The sequence below is a fragment of the Antechinus flavipes genome, chromosome 4, assembly GCF_016432865.1.
Source record: "Antechinus flavipes isolate AdamAnt ecotype Samford, QLD, Australia chromosome 4, AdamAnt_v2, whole genome shotgun sequence".
Classification (NCBI taxonomy): Eukaryota; Metazoa; Chordata; class Mammalia; order Dasyuromorphia; family Dasyuridae; genus Antechinus; species Antechinus flavipes.
In genome coordinates, this window is record NC_067401.1 from 161,023,554 (window position 1) to 161,043,289 (window position 19,736).

The 19,736-nt window shown below is 34.9% G+C and overlaps 1 protein-coding gene across 1 annotated transcript in view; it reads right to left on the minus strand.

Moving 5' to 3' along the window:
- PSMD12 (proteasome 26S subunit, non-ATPase 12) overlaps window positions 1-11,704 on the minus strand; it is a 29,861-nt gene extending 18,157 nt beyond the window's left edge. The window contains exons 1-3 of the mRNA XM_051995261.1: window positions 11,459-11,704; window positions 2,040-2,099; window positions 1,825-1,953 (exon numbers count right to left, since the gene is read on the minus strand). Of these exons, the coding sequence (XP_051851221.1) occupies window positions 1,825-1,953; window positions 2,040-2,099; window positions 11,459-11,566 (297 nt within the window). The 5' untranslated portion in view covers window positions 11,567-11,704. The remainder of the gene's footprint in view (window positions 1-1,824; window positions 1,954-2,039; window positions 2,100-11,458) is intronic.
- Between the last annotated feature and the right edge of the window lie 8,032 nt (window positions 11,705-19,736).

The following is a 19,736-nucleotide window of genomic DNA, read 5'->3' on the forward strand; positions in this document are numbered from 1 at the left end:
AAATTACATGCAATTGGAAAATATTTAATGAAGTAAAACTGCATTTAAAATTATTTTTTAAAAAATCATTCAGAAAACAAAGTCAGATTTTTTTTGAAATAAATTTCACTTTCATTCTCTAACTAGAGCAAGAGATTTATATGAATACTGAATTTCTATGTTCTAACTTCTTGAAGAGAAAACAGTTAGAGGCAATTTTGGAAAGGATATGCTGTTAATATACAAAAGAAGCATAAAATGAGAAATATAAAAAAGATATATTGTAGAGGAGTCTGATAAAAATTTTAAACTTATATTAACATTTACACAGACCTTTCCTTATAACTGACAGAGATGAAGTATAAGTTCCATTTATCCCATTTTACATATGGGATAGATGAGGCTCAAAGAAATGTAAATTGCGTTGTCCATAATCTTTGAAGAAGGAAACTAAGGCTTAAACTCAAGAATTTTAATTTCTAGTTTAATTCTCTTTTGATAGCACCATGCTGCCTCTTTTAGAGATTAGACAGCAATATATGAGGATCCAATGAGACAATCCTATAGATATCTTAAACTCAACGTGTTCAAAAATGGAATTCATTATCTCCTCCTCTCCCCCCGCCCCCAAGCAATCCAGTCTTTCTAATTTTTCCAATTCTGCCTAGAATAACACTACCCTAGTTACTCAGGCTCACAACCTAGGTGTCACCTTACATTCTTCACTCTCTCTCCCCCCATAGTCAAACATATGATAAGGGGTTATATCTTCATATTATCTTTCATAAATGCTCCGCTGCCACCACTCTAATTCATGTCATTGCCAGTAAGGTTAAGGGTTTTCCCAAGCTCACATAGCCACCTAGTGGCAAACCCATGCCTACAACCAAGTCTTTTTGTCCCAAAGCATTATCCATCTTTTATTTAGGCTTTACAACCTGACTACTGTTGTTCAGTGGTATTTGACTCTATGTAACCCCATGGACTTTGGTCCATGAGTCTTCTTGGCAAAGACTAGAGGGTTTGTTATTTCCTTCTCCAGTGCTTCCCCATTTTCAGATGAAAAACTAAGACAAACAGGGATTAAGTGACTTGCCCAGAGTCACACAGTTAATAATTCCTGAGAGGGGAGAAAGATATTGTAAATAAACAAAGAAATGATTCTAGACATAAAGAGGATAAAGTGGGTGGAATTGCATTTAGGTACTTGTGTGGAATTTTCTCAAGCTATTTCCTAAAACCAATGCCTTTATCTTTTTTAGCACCAGTATACCTCTGATGATTCTATATTTCTGTGAATCAGTGAATACCTATCTTTGAAAAATAAAGTTGTAAGTTGTACAAAGAGCAATGGAAAGATGTGTCGTGCATAGAGTTAATAAAACAGACTATCAAGAAAGAATTACACATCCAAAAAAGCCTAAGTGCTGGCATCTTAAAAGATGTATTAGCAGAAGAGATGTATTAATCACATAGAATGAAAAAAGATAGTTCCAACCAGTACATTAGTATGTCCCACTGGTACCCATGTAATGGGAGATCATGGAAAAAAAGTGACAAAGACAGAGAATAATTGGATTGAGACATACTATTGCAGGAAATAATCACATCAGTGAAGCTAGAACTTTGTCAAATTAAAGCAAATAAGCAAAGAGCAGCCACTGAGTTTTTGAAGAGAGAACTGGGTATTCACAAACCACTTCTTGATACAGAAGATAATCATGAACAGAATCAAACCAAATATGAAAATATTACACTTACAAACAGGTTAAGGCAAATGATCTCTATATAGAGATCAAACTTCTTTATATATGCTGGGTTTTTTCAAAGAAAAGACAAAGTTACCTGTTTTAATTGGCTCCTTCTTTTAGACAAAAGGATAATATTTTCATTAAGAAAATCCCATTCTTTAGCTTCATAACACATCTTCACCACTGCAACCAAAATTCGAGATGTAGACACCATATCAGAAGCCTGTACAAATGGAAATAATTTATTTGTGCATATAAACCTTAAGTTAAATCAATAGTAAATTATGATTTCTCATGCAGTCTACTCACAGTACGGGTCTGTTTTTCCAAAGATAAAAGTGTTTCAATTACTTCTTGAAGTCTTCCTTCCTAAGGCAACAAAAATCAAGAAGAAAATAATGTATAAAATGGTTTTAGACATACCAGAAGTAGATACTTCTATTTATATTTTTTTAAATGGCCCATTGAAGAAATTCTCATTTTCATAATGAGTTTTCCCTTCACTCTTTCAATGTGATGAGGATGCTTCAAATTTGTATTGATGGTTAAAAACTTTCTTTTTTTCTAATATGGTTTATCAAACATGAACATTGTATATACATGTTAAACTGTGAATTTCAAATGTATATTTCAAAATTAACACGTTAGTTTCAATACTACCCTCCTTGCATATGTCCTCTTCTGAAATTCCTTATATATTTTCGTAATGATTCATTGATGCTCTTTTCTTCTTTTTTATGGTATCACTATCACTACTCCTCTCCCAGTGCCACCTTTATTCCCTGCCAAATAAAAATCTTCATTTGAAACAAAGTAAAACAAATCTGCATTTTGGCTGTGTCTAAAAGTATATATGCATTTCATTCTGCACCTCTAGTTTATTAACTATCAAAAGATGGTAAGCATATTCATCATCAGTCTTCTGTATTTATCATTGCATTGATCAGAGTTCTTAAGTCTCTTATAGCTATTTTTTTTTTTTAACAAGGCTGTAGTTATTTCTTTTCTTTCTTTCTTTCTCTCTCTTTTTTTTTTTGCTGAGGCAATTTTTAAGTGACTTGCCCAGAGTCACAGAGCTAGGAAGTGTTAAGTGCCTAAGGCCAGATTTGAACTCAAGTCCTCCTGAATTCAGGACTGGTGCTCTATCCACTGCACCACCCAGCTGCCCCTCTAGTTATTTCTTAAGTTCTTCTGGCTCTGCTTACATCACTCTGCATCAGTTCATATAAGCTCTTCCAAATCTCTGAACCTATCTTTATATGGTGTAGTGATATCCCACTTATATACCATAATTTGTTTAGCCATCAAAAAATGTTGGTATCTTTTTTTTGTTGTCTGCTGATTTTTTTTATCATAGTTTTCCTAGAATCCCTCTTAGTCCTCTTTCTTGAGAGCCACTGAATATTAAAATTAATTCAATACACTAAAATCTTTCTCCCTTTCTTTGTACTCTTTGAGGTACAGGCTTGGTAGTGGTATAACTAGGTCAAAGATATACACACACACTTACTTTACTGCATATGACTACTGCTAAAGTATGGTTTTATATTTTTCAGAATGGTTGAACTAATTGACAACTCCTTCAAAAATTGTTATTTTTCCCTTGTCATTTTTTGCCAAGCCTATGGGCATGAAATGGAACTTCAGAGTTGTTTTAATTTATATATATATCTTTTACTATTAATTTGGAGTATTTTTTTTCACATACAGATTGAGATTTTAAATTTCTTTTTATAAGAAATAAATATTTAGGAAGCTTTCAGAAGAAGGAAGTTTCCTAGTTATATGAAAAAAATCTCTTAATCACTATTGATTAAAGAAATGCAAACTAAAACAACTCTATGTTCTCTCTGAAGAGAATATGGGAAAACAGGTACACTAATGAACTATTTGGTTGTGACCTGGTCCAACCATTCTAGAGAGTAATTTGGAGTTATGCCCAAAGGGCTATAAAACTGCACACTCTTTGATCCAGCAACATCACTATTAGATCTAAATTCCAAAGAGATCAAAGAAAAAAGGAAAGGGCCTATATGTACAAAAATATTAATACAGTCTTTTTGTGATGGCAAAGAATGAAAAAATTGAGTGCCCAGCGATTGGGGAATGCCTGAATTAAGTTGTGGCATACAATTGTGATGAAATACTATTTCTATAAGAAATGAGAGGAATGATTTCAGAAAAATACAGAAAGACCTATATGAATTGAAGCAATGTGAAGTGAGATTTTGCTACTCTGATCAAGGAACGCATTGATCTAAGACAATTCTAAAGAATTATTAATAAAGTGCTATCCATCTCCAGAAAGAGAACCAATGAACATTTGAGTGCAAAACAAAGTATAATTTTCTTTTTCTTGCTTTATGGAAATGTTTTACATGATTTCATGTATATAACTGATAGCCTATTGCTTGCTTTCTCAGTGGATAGGGGTGGGGTTAAAGATAGGAGATCTGAAACTCAATTTTAAAAAAATGTCACAAATAATAAAATTTTTTAAAATGTCCATTTATACCCTTTGACCATTTATCAAGTGGGGAATGACTGTTTTTATATGCTTAATTCCTCATATATCTTGAGTAGATTTAATTTCTGCAAAAACTTTTGTAATCAAAATTTTCTTTTATCTCCTCTGACCCTCTTTAATTCTCTGATATTCCTTTCCTGTTCCTCCAATTTGTTTAACTCTAAGTTACATATTCATTTATCTTATTGAGTATATGTGTGAGAAGTTGATGTATCAATAAATGGAATTCTTGGATTATTATGCTATGTTCAAATATTTATGAAATTGTGTGTACCTAACCTAATCTACTTACCAGCCTTTTTATTTATAAACCAAATACTTCCAATGAATAACACCTGGCAGTATAATTTGAAGGGGAAAGAAATAGGAAACAAAAGGATATTAACATTTACATAACACCTACAATGGGTCAATTACTTGATCTGATACTGCTAGGTCCCCCCTTTTCCCACTTTTTTGGGGTTATCATCCTTAAGATTGTTGGCCTTTTGCTTCTGCAGGTGAAGTTTATTATTTTTCTAGTTCTATAAAGTTACCTTTTGATGTTTTGATTGGCATGACATTAAATCTATAGATTAATGTAGGTGGCATTATCATTTTATTTTGGTACAGTCTAGCCATGTAGTTAAGTTATATTTCTGGTCATATATATCTATTTTTATAAAGTGTTTTGTAGTTGTTCAGTCTTTTTAGTCATGTCCAATTCTTTGTGACCCCAGGATTTTCTTGGCAAAGATACTGAAGTGGTTTACCATTTCCTTTTCCAAATGAGGAAACTGAAATAGGCTAAGTGAGTCACCCAGAGTCACAACAGTTAGTATCTGAGTCCAGATTTGAACTCAGGAAAATGAGTCTTCCTGACTCCAGACCCAGATTTCTATCCATTGCACCTTCTAGTTTTGTGGTTATATTCATATAAATTCTTGTGCTTATTGGTAAATTACCATATATTTTATTCATTTTGTAGTTGTTCTGAATGGAATTTCTTTTTTTCTAATCTCTTCCTACTGAATTTTATTGGCAACAATAATAAAGTCAGATTTTTCTGAATTTATAATGTTCCTTTATCACTTTATTAATTTCCTGTTTCTATTAGTTTTCAGCTGAACATCTAGGATTCTCAAAGTATAGCATATCATTTGCAAAAAGCAAAAAGTGACTTGTGCCTATTCCCTCAATTTCTTTTTCCTGTCTTATGGCTGAAGCTACTGTTTCTGGAACTTGTTTTACCCCGAGTTCATTGGAAAGACCGCTAGTGTTTCTCCATTATGGGTAATGCTGGCTTTTTATTTTAGATAGATACTATTAGATAATTAAAGAATGGTTCCTTATTTCTAATAAATATTTATCTTTTGGTTAGGAAATTGGAATTAAGTGTCTTGCCCAGTATCACACGGCCACTAAGTGTCAAGAATCTAAGACTAGATCTGACCTCAGGTCTTCCAGACTCTAGGGTCAGTGTCCTATTCACTGTACCACTTAACTGCCCCCCCCCCTTTAAAATATTTTAACATAAAATGGTGCTGCAGACTATCAAAAGCCTTATTTACTCCTACTGCAACAATCACCATTTTAAAAAAGTGTTTTTGTTATTAATATTATCTGTTGTTTATAGCTTTTCTAATATTAAATCAACCTTTCACTCCCAATATAAGTTTAATATGGTCACAGACATGCATAACCTCTTAGATATTGTAACTTACTTGCTAATATTTCTGTTGCAAGTTTTTTGCACTTATATTCATTAGGAAAATTGGCCTTGAGTTTTCTAATTTGTAGCAATCTTTAAGAAATTAAAAGTATAAGTATACCAATTTTTAAATCAATTTACAAAGTTTCTGAAAAATACCAAATTTAAACTAAAGCCTACAGAAAGATACTGGAAATACAGAAAATGTAACTTTCACTAGGCTCACTGTATGCTAAATGAATTGTTTTTTCACCTGAGAATGTTCTTAATCTCAGGTTATATATAGAAATGGATACACTCAATCTCTTCATATGTTCTGATTATGGAAATTATGTAGGACAGAACAAAGAATATAGTAATAAAAACATAAGAGCAATAGAAAATCAGGCTTAAATTGAATCGTGCATGGATAAGAATTTTATTAAATCTAAAGCAACATTAATACTACATTTTGCAGAGCTACTGATGCTCCTTAAAAAAATTATTTGAGTAATCAGGAATTTTTTGCAGACATATTAACAAAATACTTTATCTAAAGTTTGAAAACAAAATTAATTTTTATTGGTCAAAGTATTAAAAATAGTGATTGCCTTGCAAAGTCATAAAACATCAATTTGGATGATTACTAAGACTGCAGAATCCATAAAAACTTACACTGTGTTTCCCATTTCCACATTCCTAATATTTTTGGAATATTATTTCAAAAGAAGATATTATATAATTAACTTTGTCCTCCAAACTGTTTTAAATGTATTTGGTTAATGAACACCTAGAGAAACAAGTAATACTCACAAAGAACTATTCTGGTATCAAGAATAGGTTCATGTGAAGCTAATATTGTTTCCTTTTTGACAGAGTTTAAAGGGATAAATTAGGGAAATGTAAAAATAACTTGGGTAGATTTCAACAAAAGCTTTCTTGTGATAAAAATTGGACAATCATATGATTAGGTGGATTTGGAGCTACTTAAATAGAATGTATTCCAGACATGGCTGCCATTTGTGTAAATGAAGAGAAAGAAGAAGTAGGTAAAGAAATGCTTCGTATAGGGAAATGTAACAAGCCAGTTTGAAAGGAATAATATGAAATAAGACTAAAAATGCAGGAGGGAGCAAGATTTTAGAGGTGTTTTTTTTGGGCAGTCTAATAAAGCTAATGAATCTATTTTTCAATAACGTTTTTCAACATGCAAAGTAAAATACATAGGATTACAAAGGATTATTAAAGTTGTTATAAAATATTTTAAAAAGAAGGTCACAGATTGCAGGTTTAAAATCCTCTTCAGAAGCAACACAGCCAATTCAAGAGTTCTGAGCAGGAGAGTGATGTGGTCAATCTTGTGTTTTAGGAATATCATGTTAACTGCAGTATGGAAGATAGAACAAGGAAAAAAATAGCACAGGAAAGAATCAAGGAAATCTAGTGGAGATTTCTCTCCAAGAAAGAAGTTTTGAAGGTCATAACTGCGGAGAAATCTTTTAAGGGGAAAAAAAGAAAAGGGCAATGAATTCAAGTTGTACAAGTAGAATCAACAAAACTTGGCAACTAATTGGAAAGTGGGATTGATGAAGAGGGAGGAGTCAAGGATAATTCCAAGACTGTAATTCTTGGTGACTGGAAGAATTTAGTTACATTAAGCAACTGTTATGTTCCAAGCACTATATTGGAACTAGACAAAAATTAAACATTCCCTCTTTAAAGACTTTATTTCCTATTGCAGAACAAACAACATATACATAAACACAATGTACAAAATACATAGGGAGTAAAAATAATGTGGATAAAGAAGAAAGTACTAATAATGCAAGGGAAGAATCAGAAAAACTCTTAATAAAATATGGCACCTTGCCAAAATGTTTGTGACAGCCCTGTTTGTAGTGGCTAGACGCTGGGAAATGAATGGATGCTAATCAATTGGAGAATAGTTGAGTAAATTGTGGTATATGAATGTTAAGGAATATTATTGTTCTGTAAGAAATGACCAGCAGGATGAATACAGAGAGGACTGGCGAGAGTTACATGAACTGATGCTAAGTGAAATGAGCAGAAGCAGGAGATCATTATACCTCAACAACAAAACTGTATGAGGATGTATTCTAATAGAAGTGGATGTCTTTTATTAAAGAGATCTAATTCAGTTTCAATTGATCAAGGATGGACAGAAGCAGCTACACCCAAAGAAAGAACACTGGGAAATGAATATAAACTGCTTTCATTTTTGCTTTTCTTTATTTATTTATTTATACTTTCTGAATCCAATTCTCCTTGAGCAACAAGAGAACTGTTTGGGTATACACGCATATATTGTATCTAGGATATACTGTAACCTATTTAACGTGTAAAGGACTGCTTGCCATCTGGGAGAGGGGGTGGAGAAAAATCGGAACGGAAGTGAGTGCAAGGGATAATGTTGTAAAAAATTACCCTGGCATGGGTTCTGTCAATAAAAAGTTATTTAAAAATAAATAAATAAAATAAAATATGGCACCTTAACTTTGCTTTGGAAGAAGCTGGTGATTCAACAAGGCAAAGAAAGAGTATTCCAGCCGTTAGGAGTAGTGTATGTACAAAGGTTGAAATTGGATGGAATGTTGCATTTGGGGAACAATAAAGAAGCTAAGTTGTCTGGAACATAAAGCACACAGAGGGGAATAATGTGCTACAAAGGCAAAGAGGAGTTGTATTTGATTCTAAAAACAAAAAGCCACTACAGATTTTTGAGCAACAGAGTGACATTGTCAGATCTGATCTTTGAGAACATCACTTTGGCAGCTGTGTGGCTAGGGGAGGATAAAAGACTAGACAAAGAGACTAGTAGAAGTCTTTTGCAATATCCCAAGCAAGAGATGATGAGAACCTGAACTAGCTTTGCAACTGTATAACTGAAAAGAAGGGAATGTGAGAGATGTTGTGGAGCTATAATCAACAAAGTTTAGCAGTTAATTTGAATAGAGAGCTAAAGGAAAGTGGAAAGTTGAGTATGACTCTATAGTTGCAAATCTGGAGGGAGCTAAACAAGAGTGGTAGCTTTGACAGATATCGAGAAATAGGTCTGGGGAGAAAGGAGGGCTGGATATGTAGTTTGGAGAGTCAATGGGAGAGATAAATGAACCCATTGGAAGATCAATTACCTGGAGAAAGTACAAAGAAAAAAAAAGTGTAGGATCAAGCCTTGATAGTCATAGTGTCAAAAGTTTACAGAGATCAAGAGTATAAGGGTTTGCAAAAGACAACTGAATTTAGCAATTAAGAAATGGTAATTTTAAAGGAAAAAAAAAACCCAAACTAGTTTCAATAAAATGATAGGAGGGAGTGAAATACAGATTGTAAGGAATTTAGAAAGAAATAGATAATATAAAAAGGAAGGCAATGAGTAAAGACAAGTCTCTGAGGAAGCTAGTTGATGTATTAGAATCCTGAAGTTAGAATCTCAAAAGATTCAACTATAGCCTCAGATTCTAACTGTGTGAAATGGAGTAAGTCACAATTTCTGTCTGGCTCAGTTTCCTAATCTGTTAAATAGGGATTAGATAATAATAGCACCTACCTCCCATGATTGTTGTAAGGATTAAATGAGATAGTACAAATAATATTTGCAAAGTACTTAGCAAACTTCCTGTCACATAAATGTTTATTTCCTTTCCTTTTCCCTTTCTTTCTAGGAGTTTGGCTATGAAAGGGAAGATATATATATATATATATGACAATAGTCAAATCAAAGTTTTTTTTAAAGAATAGGGATGATATGGGTATGTTCAGCTAGTATTACTATAATAGGTAGCCAGTAAGTGCGAAAATACTGGAGAAAAAAGAAGGGGAATGATATTAGGGTTACTGGCTGGCAGACAACAAGAGCGGAAAAAGGTTACACTTGGCAAGAAGGGACACTTTTTATCATTCTGAAACAAAGAGAGGATAAGCATGATGATAAAGTTTTGAAATATGGATGAAAGGAGAACAATGAGTGTTCAATTGATACTTATTTCCTCAGGAAAGCTTGAAATGAGATCCTTTGCAGAATAAGAAAAGAGAGTAGTATAGAAAACGATCACTATGGAGAATGTGATAGTCAATCAGGGAAGAATACAAGACTTCTGTGCAGCAGTAAGGGCCAAGAAGAGATCAGTCAATGTAAATATTTAGTATAAATATTTGTAACTTTCTCCAGAAGCAATGACAGCATGAGTCAAAACTGAGGAGGAAAATGGTGAGAGCAATATAAGATTGAGGTTTAGCAAAGTGAGAGTGGCGATAGGACAAGAGATCCAAGAGTAGTAGGTGATAGCGAATGAAAGTTTGATTTGTTCACATAATAGGGATGAGAAGAGAAGTCAGAGCAGCAGTTAACAGATTAGGAAAAGAATTAGCAGAATGATTGGTCACAGTGAAGACAATGAATAAATTTCATAGGGATATGGCAGAAAGTCACAGTTTGGAGAGAAGAATTTCAAAGTTGATCTCTGGAGACTGAATAATTATGGGTGTGACCATTGTGTTCTTTAGAAAGACTAATGAACACTAATTAAGTACTTGAAGGGATATCACCCTGTATTCTTCCTATAAGATGTATGTCAAGTTGATATTTAAAAGGAAATAAAGTAAAGCCAAAATAAGAGAGTCTAAACACACAGAGCAATGAAGTGATCAGGAAGTGATAAAGTATAGAGGGCCAGTCTTGGAGTCATGGGGGACCCGGGTTTAAAGATACTAGACGATATAGGAGCTGCATGGGCAAGTCATTTAACCCCTCAGTGCACCAGGCAACACTGGAAAGTTCCACATATAGGTGAAATCACACTTCTTGTAAAGAAACTTAAAACTCATAATTGGAGAGAAACCCAGAAATGAATGATCTATATAGCATCTGTTAAACCTATACCTGCTTTTGGACAGTTCTGCTAAGTGCCTGTAGGTTCCAGCATTCTACTTTTGGCAGCTAAAATGTCTTTTCATTACCCATGTCCTTTTTACCTTTCCAGTTTTTTAAGTAGTCATTTTGGAGTAGGAAATATAGAAACGGGCTTGGTAAATGGTAATATAGACTAATTAGGTGACTTGGTGGGGAGATTTTTCTATCCCTCAAGGCTCTTAAAGATAGAGTCCGGGGAGTGTTAAGTCACACCACTTCCAGTGACAAGCAGTTGAATTGAATGACTTCAAACCCCTTTTAGGTGTGGTGACTATGTCTCAGAAAGGGCAAAGAAACTGAATCCTCCCGAAGGGTCTGGATACTGAAGGGACCTCCCCAGACTGCATGCACACAAAAAAACACCCACAACCACCGGGCAGATCCAAACTGGGAGGGCGGGAAGGGAAGGCGTTTGTACGCAGTGGCGTACAGCCCGCGAGGGGTCGGGGGTGGAAGTAGGTAAGGAGTGGTCTTTTCTCTATCTTCTCTTATGCCCATCCCGGGTTTTTTGGCCTGTGGGAGGCCTGGGGCCTAGGCCAGGCACGGCGCCGTGACTCAGCCCCTGCAGTCCGCCAAGTGCTGGTCCGGCCTCCCCCTCTCACCTTGGCCATACTCTCGCACTCGGGCAGGCGCTGATCCACCGTGGCGCTGTAGTCCACCTCCATCTTCACGATGCGCCCATCTGCCCGCTCTGCTCCGCCGTCCGCCATGGTTTCTGCCTAAGTCTAAATGCCTCCTCGAATACCGAAACCACCGCCGCTGCCTCAGCCGCTCCACTGGCCCCAAACAGGATCCGCCGCCTCTCCACAGCCAGTCACATAAGGTATTCGTACAGGCGCAGAATCGGTCGCCCCGACAGAGGCCCCCCGAAGGACCCCTCCGCTCAGACAGGCATTAAGGCAGACACCAGGAAGGGGCGGGGCCATCTCCCGGGGAGCTGTGGGGACCCGCCCAGGGATCCCCGGGATCCTGGGCTCTCCTCGTATTTTGTTTTATCCCAGGACTGTTCCTGTCCCTTTTCTTCTCAGCAGCACAGATCTTAGCCTAGGTCAAGCTAGAAAGCTATCTTTAGAAATTATCCTTCTTGTTCCTTGTGTGTGGCCAAAGAAAGCCCATAATAATCGAATGTGTACCAAGCATTTTAACTTTTACTAAACTCTACATCCAGTTTTCTTTTTCTTTTTTTGTAAAGTTGTATACAGAGTTCAGAATTTTGTCAGGAAGGTTTGGGTGTCTATCATTTTAGACTCTGCTCTTTCCTAGGATGATCACTAAGCCTGAATTACACATCTTTAACCAATATCAGATTGTTTGTTGTCTTGAGTAGGGGCGGGGGCAGTAAGGGAGGGAGGAAGAAAAATTTGGAGCACAAAGTCTTACCAAAATGAATGTTGAAAACTAGGGAAAAAAAGAATCACTTGATCCGAGTATCCATGTTTTTTTTTTTTTTTTTTTTTTTTACTAACCAGGTTTTTAAAAATTTTATTGTTGCTAAAATATTTATATTTCTTTAAACAAACATAGTACCTGATACATAAATAGGAACTTAGTAAGTGCTTATTGACTGACTGAGTAGAAAGTGTCTTTCTGCAAAAATCTTTTACTCTTTCATTGTAGAGCCAAACAAGAATAGAAATTCAATCTGTCCAAAGCAACCTTTCAAATATTTTTTTAATTTAATTTTTATTTAATAATTACTTTATATTGACACTCGTTTCTGTTCCGATTTTTTTTCCCTCCCTCCCTCCCCCCGCCCCCTCCCCTAGATGGCAAGCAGTCCTTTATATGTTGGATATGTTGCAGTATATCCTAGATACAATATATGTTTGCAGAACCGAACAGTTCTCTTGTTGCATAGGGAGAATTGGATTCAGAAGGTATAAATAACCCGGGAAGAAAAACATAAATGCAGATAGTTCACATTCGTTTCCCAGTGTTCTTTCTTTGGGTGTAGCTGCTTTTGTCCGTCATTTATCAATTGAAACTCAGGTCTCTTTGTCAAAGAAATCCACTTCCATCAAAATATGTCCTCATACAATATCGTTGTCGAAGTGTATAATGATCTCCTGGTTCTGCTCATTTCACTTAGCATCAGTTCATGTAAATCTCTCCAAGCCTCTCTGTATTCATCCTGCTGGTCATTTCTTACAGAACAATAATATTCCATAACATTCATATACCACAATTTACCCAGCCATTCTCCAATTGATGGGCATCCATTCATTTTCCAGTTTCTAGCCACTACAAAGAGGGCTGCTACAAACATTTTGGCACATACAGGTCCCTTTCCCTTCTTTAGTATTTCTTTGGGATATAAGCCCAATAGAAACACTGCTGGATCAAAGGGTATGCACAATTTGATAATTTTTTGGGCATAATTCCAGATTGCTCCGAGTATCCATGTTAAAAGGTTATAAGCCTTATTTTTAGAATGGGGAAACTCAGGTCAAGTGATTTGCCCAGGCCAAAAAAGTACAAGAGAGATACCCACATGTGCACACACATACATTTATCTATATGTGTATGCACATATTTTATACATACACATTTTATATGATATGTATATAATATATGAGCATATTATACACATATTATTTTTAATTTAAACACTCCTTTGCCCCTTACCAAAAAAGGGGAGCATTTCCAAATATACAGCTGAATAACTCTAAATTAAGGAATGCTACTGCCTATGCATCTTTTTTTTTTTTTTCAATTGTAATTTTTTATTGACAGAACCCATGCCAAGGTAATTTTTTACATTACCCCTCGCACTCACTTCTGTTCTGACTTTTCCCTTCCCTCCCTCCACCCCCTCCCCAGATGGCAGGCAGTATTATACATGTTAAATATGTCACAGTATATCCTAGATACTATATATGTGTGCAGAACTGAACAGTTCTCTTGTTGCACAGGGAGAATTAGATTCAGAAGGTATAAATAAACCAGGAAGAAAAACAAAAATGCAAGCAGTTTACATTCATTTCCTAGTGTTCTTTCTTTGGGCCTATGCATCTTTGATGAAAAAAAAAAAAAGCACCTTAGTTTAATCATGTTGTAAACATTAAAAAAAGACTACGCATATATTTTTCCCACTATAAAGCCAAGAAAAAAAGGGAATGTGACATTTGATCCACTACTGGCTTATCACTCTTCTTATGGCATTACCACTCTTCGAACTGTGAATTACCCAGGTGAGTGGAAGATTTGAAGATGATATTCATCATGTTGGAGGGAATGTGGAAAAACTGGGACACTAATGCATTGTTGGTGGAGTTGTGAACGAATCCAACCATTCTGGAGAGCAATCTGGAATTATGCCCAAAAAGTTATCAAACTGTGCATACCCTTTGATCCAGCAGTGTTACTGCTGCGCTTATACCCCAAAGAAATACTAAAGAAGGGAAAGGGACCTGTATGTGCCAAAATGTTTGTGGCAGCCCTGTTTGTAGTGGCTAGAAACTGGAAACTGAATGGATGCCCATCAATTGGAGAATGGCTGGGTAAATTGTGGTATATGAATGTTATGGAATATTATTGTTCTGTAAGAAATGACCAGCAGGAGGAATACAAGAGAGGCTTGGAGAGACTTACATGAACTGATGCTGAGTGAAATGAGCAGAACCAGGAGATCATTATATCCTTCAACAACGATACTGTATGAGGATGTATTCTGATGGACATGGATTTCTTTGACAAAGACACCTAGCTGAGTTTCAATTGATAAATGATGGACAGAAGTAGCTACACTCAAAGAAAGAACACTGGGGAACCGAATGTGAACTATTTGCATTTTTGTTTTTCTTCCCGGGTTATTTTTACCTTCTGAATCCAATTCTCCCTGTGCAACAAGAGAACTGTTCGGTTCTGCAAACATATATTGTATCTAGGATATACTGCAACATATCTAACATATATAGGACTGCTAGGGGGTGGAGGGAGGGAGGGGAAAAATCGGAACAGAAGTGAGTGCAAGGGATAATGTTGTAAAAAAATTACCCTGGCATGGATTCTGTCAATATAAAGTTATTGTTAAATAAAATAAAATATTTTTAAAAAGATGATATTCATCAAGTTTATGCATGGTGTTGTACAAAACAGCTGACAGCAATAATTCTGGAGTAAAGGCCTGCTTTCAAATTCTGATCCAACCCCGGGTTACCTGTGTGGACCTTAAGCAAATTATTTTATTTTCTTAATCTCACTTTCCTCATTTATAAAATAAGAGAGTTGGTCCTTAAAAGGGCTCTTCCGGATCTCAAGTCCTATAATTTTGGAGCTTTTTCACTACATGTTATCAATAACAGTAATTCATTCTCTCTCCTTTTCTCTCTCTCTCCTCCTCTATTTCTCTCTCCTTCCACAGACACACACACACACAGACACACACACACACACACACACACACACTCACTTATTGGTAAATTTTGAAGCAATAGCCCACTTTTTTTTTTTTTTTTTAAGGTAGACAAAAGACCAACAAGCCAAGACTCTACAGCAGTAGTTGAGAGGTACTATTTCTATATCCATCTGTGTTAATGTCAATTAATAATACTGAATGAAAAGATATTGTTTTGATAGCACATCATAAAATATGACTATAACAATTTTCTTAAAACTCAGAAACTCGGGTTCAAGGACATTGTCTTTTTTGTTACAAGAATACCTGAAGAGTTAAATAGTGTTAGTTGGATACTGAAAAAGTTTTCCTTAAAAGAATTCAGAGGAATGTTACAGGTGAAATGTTCCTGAAACAAAGACTCAATAATTGTAGTAGTTTCCCTGCTGTGTCCTTGAAACAAGGGCTCAATAACTATAGTAACATCTGGTATTTTTATAGCATTTTTTAAACCTAGGTCTTGTCACAAAGGGATAAACTATTTGGCAAAAAAAAAAAACTCATGCCTTTTGATTTGGGTCAAAATTACTGGTCCACTCCTCCATTAATTTCTTTAAAAGGCCTGGAGGCAGAAAAAAGTAAATTTGAATTTATTTATTAATTATATGTTTATTTTTTAAAACCATATCCAAGGGGACAAAGCCTCCATGATTTTTTATGTGAAGCAATTTGATTAGATCACATCATTGTCAATCTAGTCTTATTGTATGTGAATTTTACTGCACAGCCAAAAACAATTATACTTTGAAAGGAGTTCTTTCGGTATTTATCAGACTCTTGATAAATGTGTTCTACTTGAAAGACTTGCCTTTGGGATATGTTTGTATAGTTTTCTTTCTTTTTTAAAAAAACTTATTTTTAATCATATTTTTACTGATATGGTTTGGTTTTATATCTTTATTTCTGAATATCTCCCCTTCTTCCACCATACCCCAGTCATTTCTTGTAAAAACATTAAAGAGAAGAAAAGCAGTTCAGCAAAACCAACTATTTGAGTAGGTTTCTTGATAAAGCATTAAAATTTGTGTGAAAATTTCAGTCATATAAATGTTTTTTTAATGATGTTCACAAAATACAATATGACCACTATAAACACCAGAGGAAAACAATTAGATTAGTTGGAGTTTGGCAAAATAGTACCAAGAAAAACATACATGCTAAAGGCAGTTAGCACTCATCAACTTGTCTGAAATTTCTCTTGAATGTAGTAGAAAATGGAATAGGTGTAGAAAAAATAATGAAAACATTACAGATAGTTCTCTGCCTATGATTTCATATAGCATCTTTTTGGCCCTGGATTTGACAAATATAAAATTTGCATGCTCATAAATGATCCTGCTTGAACTAAATTAACATTTAGATAACAGCAGTTGATGTTTATGATGATGTGTATGGTGTAAGTAAGCAGAATTCTGGACTTGGAATTCAGAAGGAATTAACTCTGTGATCTCTCATTGGTACTGCCAGGCAAGGCAACTTATAGCCTTAGAAAGTTGCCTAGTCCTAAGACTTGCCCAAGTGAATCACCCAAGATCACATAATCAGTGTATATTAAAGATAAAGATTTGAACCCAGATGCTTCCTGCTTTCAGTAGCTGTTCTCTGTTCATAACCCATGTTGCTTCTCAGGAAGTAGTCAATCCCATCTTTGACATTTACTATCCATATAAATCATATGCAAGTCACTTAATGACTCAGCCTCCATTTCCTTGATGGGGATGATATTTGTACTCACAATATTATGAAGTTTAAATGAAATACTGTATATGAATTGTTTTGCAAACTTAAGTGTTTTATATTAGTCGTGAAATAATTAAATTTTTAAAAATTTTGTCAAAAATTCATTTATATCAAGTACATAATGCATTGTAATATAACATCATCATCAACTAAGCTTAAAAACTTATGATATCTTTTTTTTTCTTAATAGTATTTTATTTTTCCAAATACATGTAAAAGTAGTTTTCAACATTCATTTTTGTAAGAATTTCTGTTCCAAGTTTTTCTCCTTCCTTCTCTAATCTCTTCCCTTCCCAAGACTGCCAGCAATCTGATATAGGTAAAATATGGTGTCTTCTAAAAACGACTTAGCATCACATAAAACTTTTACAAAAAAGCTGACATAGAAATACTGCAAATAAATATAAAAAGACTGAAATAGTGAATATAATGGACACAATACAATGAAAGTAGTAATCACTTCAAGGACCACAAACAAAATATACAAAACAAAATGGAGACTTAAATATCATCCTCAAAATATTTGAATACTTATTCTTTACTTTAAATAGTATGGTGAAAAGCATCTGAGATCTAGAAGTCAGGGGACCTTTGTTTGAATCCCAGCTCTGTTAGTTACTACTTATGTGATCTTGGACAAATCCCTTCAGTTCTTTGGGTCTCATTTTCCTTATTTTCAAAGTAAGAGAACTTGATTAGCCGACTGATTTTTTTTTTTATAACTCTTGTAATAATTTTATAATTTGTGTCTTAGACCTCATAGAGAATACAAAAGGAATGTAAAATAGCTCATCAATTTATTGTGAAGTTAGATTTCACAAGTTACCACTATAGATCAATACATGACAATATAATATTGCTAACATTGAATCTAAGTAGCAAAATATATGATACAGATAGTTTAAGGTGATAGATGATCTAGAAGGAGAAAATTTAATACTGGCTGTTTAGAAGCCTTCATGACTTGAGATGAAGCTTTGAAGAAGTGGTAATCTTTAGATAAGTAGAGTCCTCCTCTTACAACTCTTGCCCTCTTCTCTTATTTCTATTCATGCATGCTAAACACTAACCCTAAAATACCTATTCCTCCACTGCTATTCAAATGCTGCTGGCCTATGCCAGAGGAAGTCACACAACCATGCAGCTAGCTACCCACTACAAATTTTTATTGTCTTACTACAGACTGGCCCCTTATTGCTGCCTAGCAATTCTTTCATCCCTAATTGGTCCCCTAATCCACTATTTCTGTATTGAATGAAGGAAGGACATGTTCTTATCTGTTCTCTGGGGCCAAGTTTGGTCATGGTAAATACATGGCATTCAGATTCACTTTTTTTTGTTCTTTTCATTTACATATATAAAGGGAGGAAGCAAATTTAGTAAATTATCCTACCCTACATGAAGTAAGAACTTAACTCTTCCCACTAGACGCAGAGGAGAATTTCATGAACTTTAGAACCATCATGGTCCAGAAGACTTCCCAGCTTTCCATCATGATCCTAGTGGAGTCCTTAAATCAGCTGCTACCTTGGGAGCCAAATGTAGACTGATCAAAGATTCAAGGTTCTAGACAAAGGGACATTGTACTTAAAGGAAACAATTTGAGGACTCTAGCAAAAAGATTTCCAGGAGCTGTGAATCACCCCTTTGCCAGAATTGTTTTATAAGCAATGAATCTATTTCTCTCTGTTCTCTATATGTGTGTTACAGACTTTTGGGGGGAATATTTCTACCAACAGTACAATCTTAGTAAATATCCTTTTCTAAAAGCTAACTACGTCTGGCTGACTAATTGATAATCAATGGCACACTGATGGAGGTTCATGACCCTCACTAGAAGCATAACATCCACTTCCCTAACTGCTCAAGGGCTACTTCTGGATACTTATTCTATACTTTAAATAGTATGGTGTCTCATTTTCCTTATTTTCAAAGTAAGAGAACTTGATTAGCTGACTGATAAATGGTAGGCTTGCTCTGGATTGGTAACCCCCCCCCCCTTTTTTTTTTTAAATGCTTCAGTCTGTATTCAAACACAATGTTTTTTCCTCAGGATATAGATAGGATTTTTTCATCATAAGTTCTTCAGAATAGTTATGGATCATTGTACTGCAGAGAATAGCAAAGTCATTTACAACTGGTGATCCCAGAACATTGCTATTACTTTGTATATAGTACATTTCAGTTTGTTTGAGTTCATAGAACACTTTCCAGGTTTTTTTTTTTTTTTTTTTTTTTTTTTTTTTGAGCGTGTCCTGCTCATTTCCTAAAGAACAATAATTTTCCATCACAGACACCACAATTCAGCCATTCCCCAATTTATGGCATCCTCTAAATTTTCATTTTTTCTTGACCTGAGAAGAAAGCTATTATAAATGCTGTTTTGTACATATAGGTCCTTTGCTCTGATAAGGGAACCATGTTGGGAACCTGGTATTGTTAGGTCAAAGGATATGCATGAATTTATAGTCCTTTTTGCTCATTTACCAATTGGGGCATTGCTCTTATTTTTTATAAAGTTAACTCAGTTCCCTCTATGTTTGAGAAATGAGCCCTTATCAGAGAAACTTCCTTCAAAATTATTTTTACAATTACATTTGTTAACTACATTTCCCCCCATTTATTCTCTCTCCTTTCACACTGTCCATCCTCAAAAGTATTTTCTATTGACCACTTTCTCCCCTAATATGGGCATCTAATCCTCAAGTAAGAATGGAGGAAATATACCATATATAGTTGCAATC